Consider the following 13,984-nt stretch of genomic DNA (forward strand, 5'->3'; position numbering starts at 1 on the left):
TATGCATCCGATACATGATGATTCTTGCTGAATCATAGATTGTTGAGTTATGGCTATTTTACATTTATTGCAACATCAACCCTTGCAGGATTGCAGATTTAAACTTCCAACTTCAGACTTATGGTAATTTATGTCAAATCTGAAGCCACATATAGAATAATTTTACAACCAATTATAGAAAATGGTATGGCACATAGAAAAACACTTAAAATACTTATTTTTGTGAAGATTCACCCTGAACCAAGGAAACCAGGACTAAAGATTATCTCTTCCACGCCTGCTACACCATACAGTGAAAGGTTGTCCCATGCTGCTGGGAATGTCAGCACCTGTACTTTCATCACACAGTATCGGCTGTTGTGCTTGGGATATGCTCTTATCTGCAGTGCTTCTGTGGGTTTTACATGCCATTCCCAAGTTGGACCACTACAGAATCTGCCAGGTGAGTAAGTTCTCTTTGCCCATCACTAAAATCGATTGCATCTTGATTTATAACTTCAAGGTGAAAACACTGACAACCAAAAACAACTGGTCCAAAATGCATCAGTATTTAGTTCAGCTTATGGAAGGAAAAAGCTTAATTGATTAGATCTTTTCTCTGCAGATACAATCAGATAATAAAATGATGGGTTGAGATGTGCTTTACTTTGCCATTTATGTAGGTCAGAATAGTAGTTAGTAGTGTTTTTGGTACCCCCCTTGCATCATCTTCATTAATAGTATCAATGTTTGGGTCGCCAGGTTGTGAAAAATCTTCCAGCTAGATCTTGCTTTATCATCTCAGATAGCTTCATCTGGACTCTTTGACTGCTTACCTTCTGGGAAGGGGCACATGGGAAAGGCTGGCCTTAAGGGCTTTCTGTCGGAAAGGGTTTAGGAAGTCAAGTGAGGTAGTATATAGAGTGACAAAGTCCATACTGGAGGAGGTTGTGATGGATAAATGGGTCAAAGACAGGACTTTCACCCAGGAGACCAGGGTGTGCGTCCCATGTGAAACAAAATGTCAATGTTGACTTATCATTTTAAGTTGCAGTTTGACTAGACAACACGACCTGGTTCAGTTTTGGACAAAATCAAGGTTTGGATCAACCAAAAATCAATTTATTAACAACAGGGCCAGTTTGTATACAATGTCCTATAAATGGTCATAAGAATGGAACTAAACTAAAGTTTGAGCACATAAATTCATAGTGGGTTATAGGAATTAAAAGTACTTTTTAGCTTTTTAAGTTTAAGTGTGTTTCTATTTGCTGTAACAATCATGTCCACGCAAAATGCTATCCCTCAAGAAAGAATCAGCCAATGACTTAAAGAAGAATATAATAACCATTTTGCGTGATTTTCCTATAAATTGTTTGCATGTAGTTCAAACCTGTTTAATTGTGTCTGTATTTCAAAAACAGGAAACACAAACACAGAACTAACCCTAAAAAATGAAAAATTTGAACATTTTAATTTACTTTGCTGTTTTGTTATTCATCATCTTTCAAACCAACCAGAAGTCTTGTACAACACAGCTCGGCTAATATAATTACTATTGTATGTTTAATAATTGATGTACATGTGTTTAACATTAGAATCAGAACATTCATGTATGAGCATTTGGCTGCTGTTGCTGAGCTGGCATCTTATATCAACTCATTGTCACACACATTCCCTTACAAAACATAAAATAACAGATTTCAAGCTTGTTTTTAATTTGGTGCAGTCAAAAGCAATCTTTAAACATGTACATGTTTTTTTGCAGCCACAGTTAATTAAGTTAAGACACTTTACTGCAGATATGATCTCTGTGTTTATTCAGATAGCAGAGTGCAGTAATTTCAGTTGTTTTTTTCACAATTTTATTTTATAGTTTTCTACAGCAGCATTGCATATGATTTTAGTGTTTGCTGTCTAGTTTTAATGTGTGTGTGTGAGAGAGAGAGCTTTACGCCTTTTGTAATATAGATGATCAGTGGTCTCTTAAGTTCCTTAAGTTGTCTGTGATCTGTACCCTTGATCTGCCCACCCATATATCACACAGACAGTTACTAATGTTGCCCTCAAGATGGTGCCAATACTTCATATATCAGTGATACTTTTGTTGGCTGAGACCAGCAGCTACCATTTTGCTAGTGTTTACCTAACCAATACATTGCAAATGTCAGTCTGTACCTACCGCTGGTGCAGGTTGTAAAGCTGAATATATGGTTTTCCAAAGTATAATTAAATTTAGGTTGTGTAGAGTTATCACAGTCAGTATAAAAGCCCTTCTGTACCGGTTGGTTGTTTATTTTTGCATTTATAAGCCACACTAGAGCCCCAAATCAGTGAAACATATAGGCTCAAGTCATTGACCTGGAAAGACAGTTAATAAAGCAAATATAAATTACATAAACTAGTTAGTACCATTGCTTTATCTTCCAGTCAGTTCAGCCATGTTTTATACCTCATATTAAAACAATTTTGAGACAGGAAAAAAATATTTACAAGAAATTTGTGTGTATTTTAAAGTCTAACAATTATTAATATGGAAATATACATATACAGCTACCATGCAAAATAGAAAGACAACCATAAAAAGATGGAGGTTTTTAATATGTCTCTGTGATGTAAATGTAATCTGCAACTATTTCAATGTACAACATTCAAAAGCAAAGACACAAAAGACACCCCGACAGGAGTGTTCAGCTTATCTAAAATTAACAGCTCGATCTCCATGGAAAATGTAATGTTCAATTTTCCATTTATTTTTATATCTCCAAAGTAATAGGATCCAATGAGAGCAGCAGTGTAATGTGGTTGGTAGCACAGCCTGCCAGCTGTAGCCCATAAAAATTATATGACGTAGAATCTGAAGCTGATATCTGAATCTGATTAAAATTGTGATCATTACATTTTGTTTGGGTGGCTCGAAACAAAATTGGTTTAGGAAAGAAGATTACAATCAAGACATTTTTAATTTTGTATATATAAAAATATGAATATAAATAATTAATAAAGAATACTGGTATCTACACCTATAACTACTTTTATAAAACCTATATAATCAAAAAAGGCTCCTGGAGATCAGGTTCAGGTTGTGTGGAAGCAGGTTTGTACAGAATTGATCATCAAAGCATTTCACAAAGACTAAAAGCTTACAAAAAAGCTTATAAACCAAACAATTTTAAAACAATCAGCCCATTTTAATTAATTTAACAACTAGGTTCTAAATTTAACATTCACTTTATTAACAGCCTGTTTTTAAGTGAGCTAATCTATGACTATTACTCCAAGGTTGTTGTTAAAAATAACTTTGCCGTTGGACTCTACACTACAGTCTGGGTGCCGAAGTAACTCCAAGACACCAGTTCTCAGCTCAGGTGGGGCTGTCTTACTGAAGTCCAGCACCTCAGTGAGAAAATCAAGCAGCAGCTCTCCCTTCTCATCCCCCTCAGTGAAACACTCGGTGATATCCATTTGAGATGGCAGCTCGTAGCTCTGGTAGCTCACTCCCTTGGAGTCCAGGAAGCTTTTGATGTCTCCAGTAGTCACACACTGACTTATTTCTGTGTTACAGAGCTGGCTCCTGTAAGTCCGCCACAGGTTTCCCCATCCACTCTCACCTGGAATAGATGAGATGAAAACAAGACTGAGACTACAGCCATGCTAGTAGCTCTGTGAAACTGCTCTTAAAGCTGCAGTAGGTATTTTTTTTTTTTTTTTTACAGATTTGTCTCATGTATTGCTGTCAGAATATAGAGAAAGTTTCAGCAAAGATAACAAAAAGTTATTTTTATAAGTTACCTACTGCAGCTTTAAGCGTTGTCCAGCAGTATGCCACTAAATCAGGCGGCACCACAAAATACACAAAATGTTTCATAAACGTCAGTAGCACACATATGCTGCAATATCCATCTGGTCTAGGTTATATAGGACAACTAAAACAGCAACATGAATGAGTAAACTAAATTTCATGACAATCCATTAAGTAATTAAAACATTTCACTTATATCCACAAATGTCAAACCACAAATATGCTCATGGTGGGTTTAGAGTAAAAACCAAGAGATCACCTGAGTCAGTAGGATTCATCAAATTAATCAAATATGTTGTTTTCAGTCTGGAAGAAAGTAATGGGCCGACATAGCCATCCTTACAGCCATGAAAACAATGGAGGGCGTCTTATTTAATGACAGCAAAGCCACACCAACAGAAGTGAGATCTTGGTAATTACTGAAATAAAATGGCATTTTATCAATAATATTATAATATGATAACATAATTGTGTTGTTTTGAGTGTGCATTATTATTTCCCAGCAATACATGTGGAATAAAAATGTTTCCCCATCTACTCCATGATAAATCTGTACAGTATGTACCAGAATGCAAGACGAGGGTTTCTTATACTAAGGATAATGATGATAATGATAACCACAGTACAGTAAGAGTGATTTTTCTGAGATACATTGTTAAGCTAAATTGCAACCCATTACTGTATGTATAAGTACCAAGTGCATAACTAACCTGTGAGAAGGAAAAGATAAAATGTCTTCATAATTTAAGATTAGATCCATCCACTTACCAGAGACTAGAATGATAAGAAGCTTCCCATTCTTTTCGAGGAGACTCTGGAAGAAGCTGATGGTAGCTCCAGGATCCTTCACATAATACAGCATCTGTTGATTTCACCACAGATAATGAGCTGGTAACTGGATTCATAGAGCACCTAATTATAACGCTATGCTAGACAGATGTTCTAATGGGATTAATTGCTGTGGAGCGCTGCCAAAAGAATATGACCTAGATGTGTCAAAAATACAGTCTGTGGGCCAGAAGCACTCGGTTTCCAACACCAACCTGTATCATGTGAATGAAGTCTGCTTTCTTAGTCATCTTTTTCACTTTCCAGTGCTCCTCAAACTCAGAGGCAGTCATCTTGTTCCAGTTAAATTTGACGTAATCTAAACCAGGTTTCTGTGACACCAGAACTGCATCAACAGACACAAAACTTAAGTTATGGAATATAATAGACACATAAATCTATAAAACAGTGTTACAATGCGAGATATCAGAATCTGTATTGTTACTACATGTTGCTTTGTGAATATCATATAACAGTCGAGTGTGTAATATTTACAAGGCTCTATTAGCAGAAATGTAATAAAATATTCATGTATGTTTTCATTAGTGTATAATCAACCAAATAAAAGAATCATTATGCTTTTGTTACTTTAGAATGAGTCGTTTTTATCTACAGAAGCCACAGGTCGCCTTCCGCGGAGGCCGCCAGGTTAAACTGCCATTTTTCTACAGTAGCCCACAATGGACAACCATACACTGGCTCTAAATAAGGCCATTTGCATTTCTCGTGCACTTCGCAGCAACCGTAGTTTTTTTCCTCGCACTTGGAAAGGGAAGTTGAAACCAGTGAGTTGCAATCTGCAACTACAAGGCTAGATGCCAATAAATCCTACACACTTGACCTTAAACTCAGAAAACACTATGCATTATTAGTTACTTAAGTATTATATATTGAGGTTAATATTGAAGTAAAGTTAACAAGAGATTTTTTGCATAAACTTACTAATTAAACAACAAACAAAAAAAAAGAAGAAAATCATATATTTTCGTTTCCAAATAGAACAGCTTGGGCTAGTAATGTTTTTAAAGTAATGCCAGCGAGAGATTTCTATCTGTTTTATTTGTCTATTCTCATTAGTTGATTTTCATAATTCACCTTTCGATTTTCTCGTGTTTGGTATCATTACGCCTTTCTTATTGAAAAGTTTCCAAATCTTTGCTATGTTCCAAAATTAATTGGCCAAGTCTTATTAATATAACATTCCCTAAAAATTTAAATTAAACATAAAAATGTATTTGTATATTAAACCATCTGGTTAAAGCTGAATGATGTTACAAAACATTCACAAAAGTAAAAAAAAGTAGGATAAAACATATAATGATGTATACATGTAAGTAGTATTTTATATTACATATATCATTGTACATTTAGTTAAAATCATCCAAATTTAAAGTAATTTTGAACTAATTTTGTTTCAGCTGCCTTATGCAAACCCACACAGCCATGACTTTTCTGTGAACTTACTGCCGATTCAAAGGAGGCAAGTGTCTTGAAATCACAAATTCCAGCATGCTTTGCAACGTGCTTTTGAAAAAAACTAATTCTGGCAAAGATGTGTCTCAACAGATACTGAGCTCAGAGAGCCACCTACAGAAACTGCATCAAGTAGAGCCAAGAAACGTAGGATGGCACACAGAACATAATGAGCATTCAGTGCATCACAGATGGACACGAAATGAGGAACCTCAGGATCACCACGTTACCTACAACTTTCATATGCTTTTTTTAAATATACAGTATGTGTGAATAATGGGTGGTAGCAGAACTAGAAATATGTGTCAAAACTGGTCAGACAGCAGCAGAGTTGGAGCTGGGAGGCACTCAGTGTTTTATTTCAGGGATACTGACTCGAAGGTTTGAATATGGGATGGGTTAAAGGACCATGCCCCTACTAATACATGAATACCTGTATTACTAATGTATTAGTGTGAAAGCCAGGGTCAGCTTTAAAATGTATTCCCAGCATTAGAGATACAATAATAAGTAATATATATAGTATACCCCCTTATTTGCAGTTAAATTAAATTGTTTGTAAAACTTGTTTTGCAGGGGCAACTGAATATACAGATGCAGTAAAAAATTGTAGGTATGCGAGATAAGTGCGTGCCCGTACCTCTGTAGTTATGTAGCTGCTGGCCACTGGGCTCCACCACCTCGTTATCCACAGTCACCCCTGGGTGCTTCAGACGGAGCTCGGAGAGCATCTCAAGGTCAATCTCCCCTACAGACACCAACTCAGTTTATATGTTGAAAACCAGCAATTTCTTGCAAATAAAATATTTTGCCCTATTTTCCCCACAGTACCCAAACTGTCCAGTAATAAACAGAAGATAGAAGATTTAGTTAACCAACATTTTCTCACAATCCTTTAATTTAAATTGTGCTGCAGATTTAAGCAGGAAATAATAGCATTCTTCAGTTTAGCAGGAAATTAAAGAAAAAAAAAACCTTGACTCAAAAACCAGAGCGGTAACACTGTGATATCCCTTTCAATCTCATTTAGCCACAGGCAGGTGATTTTGCTCTACTTATTGAAGCTGACAAGTTGCTATGTATAAGAGATAAATTTAAGTCAAGAAGCTGATCTGAACAGGCGCCGAATCTTTCTGATTAGATTGAATAATACCTTGCGGGGGAGTTTGTAGTCATTCTAATGGATTTTACAGTCCATTAGAGAATCTGTAACATCACTCCATTATGATACTGACATGACAGCTCAGGTAAATTAAAAGGATTGGCTTTGACATAAGTGAAGGGTAATAGCACTCATGGGCAAGTAGTCGGTTTGCTCAGAAACAAATTAACCTTGCTGTATCACGAGCGCTGGAAACAAGGTGCAGTAAAACCACGGACTGGTAAGGTCACCTTGTCTGCAACTAAAGTTTAAGATTAATCTGACAACTGGACAGATGCAAACCCTTGACAGTTATAATAAGGGCAAGGGTTTTTACTGCTGCAGCCATAAATGACAGCGCAGCAATAAGAACTGTTATAGCAGGCTGATTCAACAACGCCTCCTCACCTTCGCTGTCTGTCGAGGCTATTTACTGTGCCACACGGCACATAAGATGAGTTCAGCAGTGAAAGTGTCCTTTAGTATGTGTTCTTACCAGCTCCACTTCCAACTCCGATGATATTTAGATGGGACTTTCCATCTCCAATGCTGAGAGGAGAGCAGAAAAAATGCTTTGAGACTTCAGAACAGTCAAGTCTGGAAATTCACATCCACCAACCTGCCAAATTTGGGTCACATTTTTGGCTTGTAACTGTCAATTCTGCCTGACACTTGGGTATGTGAGATGTTCTGATCTAGCATCTGAAACATCTCCAGTGCCGAGGCTTTGATTGTTTCTATGACATGTTGTCACTCACCGTCTGATTTTGAATAACACTATTACCCTTTTTAATTTACTTGTGAGTCAAATCTCTCCAGATTCATCTCTGATCTGCTTCTTAGACAGTCACAGGGAGCAGTGAGTTGAGTTTATTTCTCTGCAGTATGGCTTCGGCCTCTTACAGCCCGAGTTTATATAAACATAGAAGAAAATGCAAGAAGACACATTTTCACACTCATTGTTATTCACACACACACACACACCTTGTTTAGCAGGTTAACCTATGCACATTTGTGCAGTCAAATATATGATTTTGTGAGCATAACAGTAAAATAAACCCATATATAATATTTTATTTGCATATTCTGTTTTGGGATTGAGTTTAGTCCTACCCAGCTAATGCAGCTGACTGTTTTCAGAAGTAATGATTATGGCTTAATGCACGTACATGTGATTTGCACAGGTTGCATTGTGTAACTGTTTGCATGCTCAAGAATTGAACTTTTATATCACATAGCTAAATGGCACCAGAGTGACATATATAAAATACATATATATTGATTAAAAAAACTGCACTGTAATAACTTCTTATGTTTTTTGACAGATAAATGCTTACCAGCTAACCAGCCCAAACTCACTTTCAACCCATGGATGACATTCTTATAACAATACACGTACAGGTTTCACAGTGTCACGAACTACGTACTACGAACTACGTACGGCTGGTACTACGAAGCAAGTTCTACATACCCAGGATATGTTTTTTTTAATCTTTTGGCTCAAAAACCACAATCACACTAAATGGTTACACGATGGTCTTTATCACCTCAGTATGTCAACCTACATTTTCAACTCTATCTATAAGCGTGTTCACATAAAAGTGGGCAGTGTTTACAGCATATGACCAATCGCAGACATGGACAAGTTGCAGCAGAGCGTCATATTTTACAAATAAACAGCAGACTTTGACAAAACTATAGAAAAATCCAGGCTAAAAAGCTACACAGCTGCAGCTTCCAGATGCAGGAAGGACAGCTGGAAAAAACAACGCCGACTGGGTGAATGCGTAAATTACCTTATAATATCACTGCTCCACCATGAGGGCAGGAGTAAATCTGACTTTTTATAATTCCATTAATGTATTCCACCAAATTAATGTGTTGCTAAGATGTAATCTTATGGTGTGTATGACAATTTTACCCTTATTCATTCAGCTGCAACATAGGCAGTGTGAAACAAACTTGGGAGCAAATAAAAAATAACTAACATTTCAAAGCGGTTACAAGTACAAGGCTTTCGTGCTTCAATCAGTCTCTCTTGAAGGATAATATCGGTATACAAAAGCACAATAAAATGGCTTTGACATTGCTTGTAGCCAAGAGGGGGAAAAATGAAATGGAAAAGACAGGAGGAGGCTCTCCTACACTGGAGTACACTCCTGCTGAGGATCAGGCCCCCTGCTATAATCAGGGTCACCCCTTAACAGCACAAGTAAAAGTCTGCAGGGCTGTAAACTTGACCCCGAGAAGTCGCACTGGCAACAAGAAGCTGACACAGATAAGTCAGTTCCACAGATGATCATCCATATCTATTATATAAAAATCATAAAGAGAATTGACTGGTCAGTAGCTTTTATACGCTCAAACAAAACGGTTAAGTGTGCAGCATAACGGAACCACCATTGTTTACACTGAAAAGCCGAAGTTAAACCTAATCCTGCTCCATAGTACAGGCCTCTCTCTCTCTGTCATTCATTCATTCAGTCTGTCTGATCACTCTCCTGTCACTGCAGACCCAGCCACACCTTCCTGCCCTTCCTTAAAACCCCGTTCCTGCCGGTTTCGTCACCTGACCTGCTCTACCTACCCCATTCGCTTGGATTACTTCAGTAGTGTTTGAGAGTTGTTCTGTGCTTCCCCTTTCCCCCATTTACAGGTTAAGATTATCTCTTCCCTCACAGCAATGCAGTTAATCAACAATCATGTCATATATTAACACCAGTTACATGTTCACTGTAGTTTGACCATTACAGGATTTTTGAGTTTGAGTTTGAGTGTGAGAATGATTGAGTTCTAATCTTTGATAATCACATATAATGATAATATTTTCTTCTTTTTTTTTTTACTTGTTGAAAGATGAACAATAAACTTGTGATTGCCTTCTTGTGGAAAAACTATTTGGGAGAGACACTGTTTCTAAATAATCAAGCATATACATACTCATACTAATAAACACAATCATACACATTTCTTTTTTGCAATATCTTGAAAACTAATATCAGCAGTTATATTGATTGGACTTTATTGTCCTCTTCCTTCATTTTACTTAGCCCCTTAACTGAATTTCTTCTATACTGACTGTATTGGCCAATCAGTTTATTAAACTTCTGTTTAGAAATGTTGAGAGACTCCACTATAACACTACTGCACAGTCTACTGTACCACTTTAAAAGCCAGTGGTGTAATGCTATACGCACCTTCTTATATTTTAGTCAGCACTCTGTAAGCTTCAGGTGAAGCTGGTTTTTTTTTTCTACAATAGTGTGGGCATGACATAGTTGTCCAATTTTCACGAGTGGATAGAGTAAGGAATAATTCACTTAAATTACATAATAATATATGTAATGGCCGTCTGTGGGCCAGTATTGATTGCAAAATTTGCACCCCGTCTGTGGCTGATGTTTATTTCATAATGATCTACTGCCAAGCCGAGCAGCAGAAGTTAAGTGACAATGTGCAAACACTACTGGCCCATTTTTGGGTGAACTAAATAGTCTTGTATGTCACAGTTAATAACACAGGGCGTTTGCTGGATGGCTGCTTTAAAAATAAAACAAATATTTGGGCATAAATTAAAAGTATACCCACTTCTTCAGGCACCACTACACCACTGAAAGCTATTAACTATTCAACTGTACTCTGATGTAGTATCTTCTATTGTGTCTGTGTGTGTGGAAGATTACCTGGCCAGTATATCTGGCAGTAGATTGTGGATGAAGTCCCGCATACACTGATGCTCAGAGGAGCGCTCCAGAAAAAGTTTGAAGGATTTCTGGTACCTGCTATCATCATGAACCAGACTCTTCAGTGGAGATGCCATGGCAAAGTTATCTGGCAACAAAACAGCAAACATTTCAACAGCTAAAGCCAGAAAGGTAATTTCCAAAAACTATATAGTATAGGGTATGTGTGTGTGTGTGTGTTTCTTTTCAGTTTCTATTTTATGTTTTAACAGTTGTTGCTGAATGCTGTTGCTGACCACTTATACCCATCATATATCAGTCAAACAGTGTGGGAGGTATTAAGACTCATGTCAATGTATTAGTTTCACAATGTGTTGTTTTCATATTGTACATTGCATTACACACTTAATTCACAAAAAAAAAAAAACAAGTTATCTTAGATCAGTCTAAAAACAGAAGTCAGCCATTGCAAATATCACGCATATTTCCTTTAAACTTGCAAAACTGAAGGTCGAACATCCGTCAAGCCCGACTCCCAACGTGACGCGCACTTCTCTCTACGGAACGCTATTATCCCCGCCTATAGGAGAATGTGTGTCCAGCAACCTGCATGTCATGTCTCTACAACCATTACAGAGCTGCCCGTGCTTTCAGAGCAATTTTTCCTAGAGCAGCGGAATCAGACACACACAGACGCACACACAGAGAGATTGAGAGCCTGTCGCGTCGACATTTTTAACTGATCGGAGTGCAAACAAGTTGTCACTCTCTCAATCAATATCGCAGCACCCGTTTAACATTATATTCTCCGAGCATGTGGTGTTGAAACTGCAGACAGATTGTGAGAAAACGCGACGTTTGTTCCACTTACATGTAGGTGCAGGCGTGGGTGAATGTGTCTGCCGGGAATGAGTCTGCAGGCTGGAATAAAACCCTCCCACTGAGTCCCGCAGCTCCGTTTTAAGGAGGGCCAAAGGTGGCAGAGAAAATCCCTCAAGAAATGTCAACCCAGGGACAAACACTTATCTTTAAAGGTCTGTGAGTGATTTTTACGGTAGGTTACAGGCGCACTGCATGTTCACAAGTTTAACTGAAAAGTTTGACTAGAAAGTCTCTGCTGTAATGTCTGTGTGTAAATACATTGGGAGTAAATGCCTATTTTTTCAGGCTTGGTGGTTAGGTTGGATTAGATGAGCCTTAATATCATAGGAAATATCAAAGGCTGCAACTGCAGGTGATTAAAAAATAGCCTTTATTTTGAAATAATGTATATTTGTACTCATATTGTTGCCATTAGTTTCCATTTATTTTATTATGCTACTGTATCAAAATCGGCTTCCAAATACTTGAGCAATCCATCATCCATCGTCAGTTTCACTTCCACTTTTGTTGCATAACAACACAGTGCAACGCTGCACTTCTGAATTACACAAAGAAAATGTTATTTAATAAAAGCAGACAATATTTATTGTGATTTAATTAAAGTCTCAACAAGCTGAGCTATAAGAAACCTTAGCATGCTTTGATAAAGGATATTGCAATATACTCTAAAAGACTACTATAAGATTTAAGAAGATAGTTTATACTAGGCTATATAACAGTTGATGGTCAGTGTAGAAAAAAACACAAGACTATAAGACTATATGAAGAGAAATACGGAAATGCTGATGCCTCCCAGATTTCCCAGTTCTTATGTCAGACAGACAGGAATTAGGCCAAGAACTCAAATTAGATTGTAATTAGGCCACAGACCCCATCTGATAAGATTTTAATCCATGGAGTCGAACCCAAAAGGAGTTTTTAGTCAGATATGATTCAGTAGCCAGTGGTCCATAAGGTAGCTGTTTAGATGAAAGTCTATAATAACATACATTTTCAGACGTGTACCCCTGTGGTGAATATTTATATTTTAGTACCTCAGTGAAAACTCAGGACATTCACTGGGATCCTCCGGTCTCAACTCACACTGACCTTGTTTTAGGAGACTGGGCCCTTTTTTTCTATTCAAGCAGACATTAAGGACAGATTTTCTTTTTCCTTTGTGCATTAAGAATTCCCATATGACCATTAAAACAGCTTTTCATTGAACATTTGTAGTTTCATTTGTTCTTCTATTTTTTACTTGATGTCTTTTGCCTCAAAACTGACAGAAGTAAACAAAAATCAATACATCATAATTTCTCTACCTTGATATTGCTGCCAGAACATGAACTAAAGCTAACTATATTACATCAAAATCCCCAGCCCCAAGCCAGACTAAACTGCAAAGTCCCATTATTAATTACATGAGCTTGCACCATCTTATCTATCCGACCTCATTGTTCTCCGTGTGCCACCTCTGTGCTCTCAGATTGCAGGGGGCTGGTCTTCGTATAATCAAGACAATTCTACCTAAAACTAAGAAGACAATGTGGGCGGAAAAGTATTTTCCTTCCAAGCTTCATGTCTTTGAAATGAACTCTCTCTTAGAACTGATGAAGCAGAAGCCCAGTCAAATGAAGACACTCATTAGGATATCAAAGTAAACAACTGTCTCTTGGTCTATTTCTCTCTTACACACACACACACACACACACACACACTGTTGTGCATATAGGACAGTGTTACTTTTTTTGCTTGAATGATTACATAATGCTGTACACTGTGGGAAAGTAGCGACTCCCTCACTATTTGCTATGCCCTTTTGGTAAGAAAGGTTGACATTCTCTCATACAGTTTCTTTGTTTTCTTTAGTTAAATGATAGTCAGTAAGAATTTCATTTAAGTTTATTTTTTTTTAAACAAAAGGACATGCTAACAAACCCGTAACCTGTCTGAGTGTCTGAGTTCTCAGTGGAAGCCATCTTGTGTTGGCGCTTAAAGAGGAAGTAACCTCTATAGCAATCCTTCTATGTGATGTATGAGTAGGTTCTCAGATCTGATTGGATATGGGATGACATGACACCTAATTAAAATAAATGATGTGCAAATGATTTGTTTATTTGGAATGTGCTGTATTTCTGTTAACATATTGAATAATGAATTGAGGCCTTTTTGGTAAAACAATGTATAATTCAACTCTCTATTTTGGATTCCTGT

The 13,984-nt window shown here is 37.2% G+C and overlaps 1 protein-coding gene across 1 annotated transcript; it reads right to left on the bottom strand.

Annotated features, from left to right (window-relative positions):
• Positions 1-1,911: 1,911 nt before the first annotated feature.
• On the bottom strand, positions 1,912-11,890 carry hnmt (histamine N-methyltransferase). Its single transcript, XM_035675911.1, has 7 exons — positions 11,778-11,890; positions 10,907-11,054; positions 7,720-7,772; positions 6,723-6,830; positions 4,825-4,955; positions 4,550-4,643; positions 1,912-3,590 (listed from the first exon to the last, which is right to left on the bottom strand). The coding sequence occupies exons 2-7, from the start codon at positions 11,041-11,043 to the stop codon at positions 3,238-3,240; spliced, it is 876 nt and encodes a 291-aa protein (XP_035531804.1). The 5' UTR covers positions 11,044-11,054; positions 11,778-11,890; the 3' UTR covers positions 1,912-3,237.
• Between the last annotated feature and the right edge of the window lie 2,094 nt (positions 11,891-13,984).

This window comes from Morone saxatilis, unplaced genomic scaffold (assembly GCF_004916995.1).
Source record: "Morone saxatilis isolate NCDOM2014 unplaced genomic scaffold, NCSU_SB_2.0 Contig5, whole genome shotgun sequence".
NCBI lineage: Eukaryota > Metazoa > Chordata > Actinopteri > Moronidae > Morone > Morone saxatilis.

What these genes read in the sequence shown, in the direction of transcription:
- hnmt (XM_035675911.1), bottom strand. Translation starts at nt 11,043, where the DNA reads ATGGCATCTCCACTGAAGAGTCTGGTTCATGATGATAGCAGGTACCAG. An exon ending in CGGAGTTGGAAGTGGAGCTG is followed by an intron (nt 6,831 to 7,719) that starts GTAAGAACACAT and finishes TGGTGTCTGTAG; the next exon opens with GGGAGATTGACCTTGAGATG. An exon ending in GCAGCTACATAACTACAGAG is followed by an intron (nt 4,956 to 6,722) that starts GTACGGGCACGC and finishes CTGTTGATGCAG; the next exon opens with TTCTGGTGTCACAGAAACCT.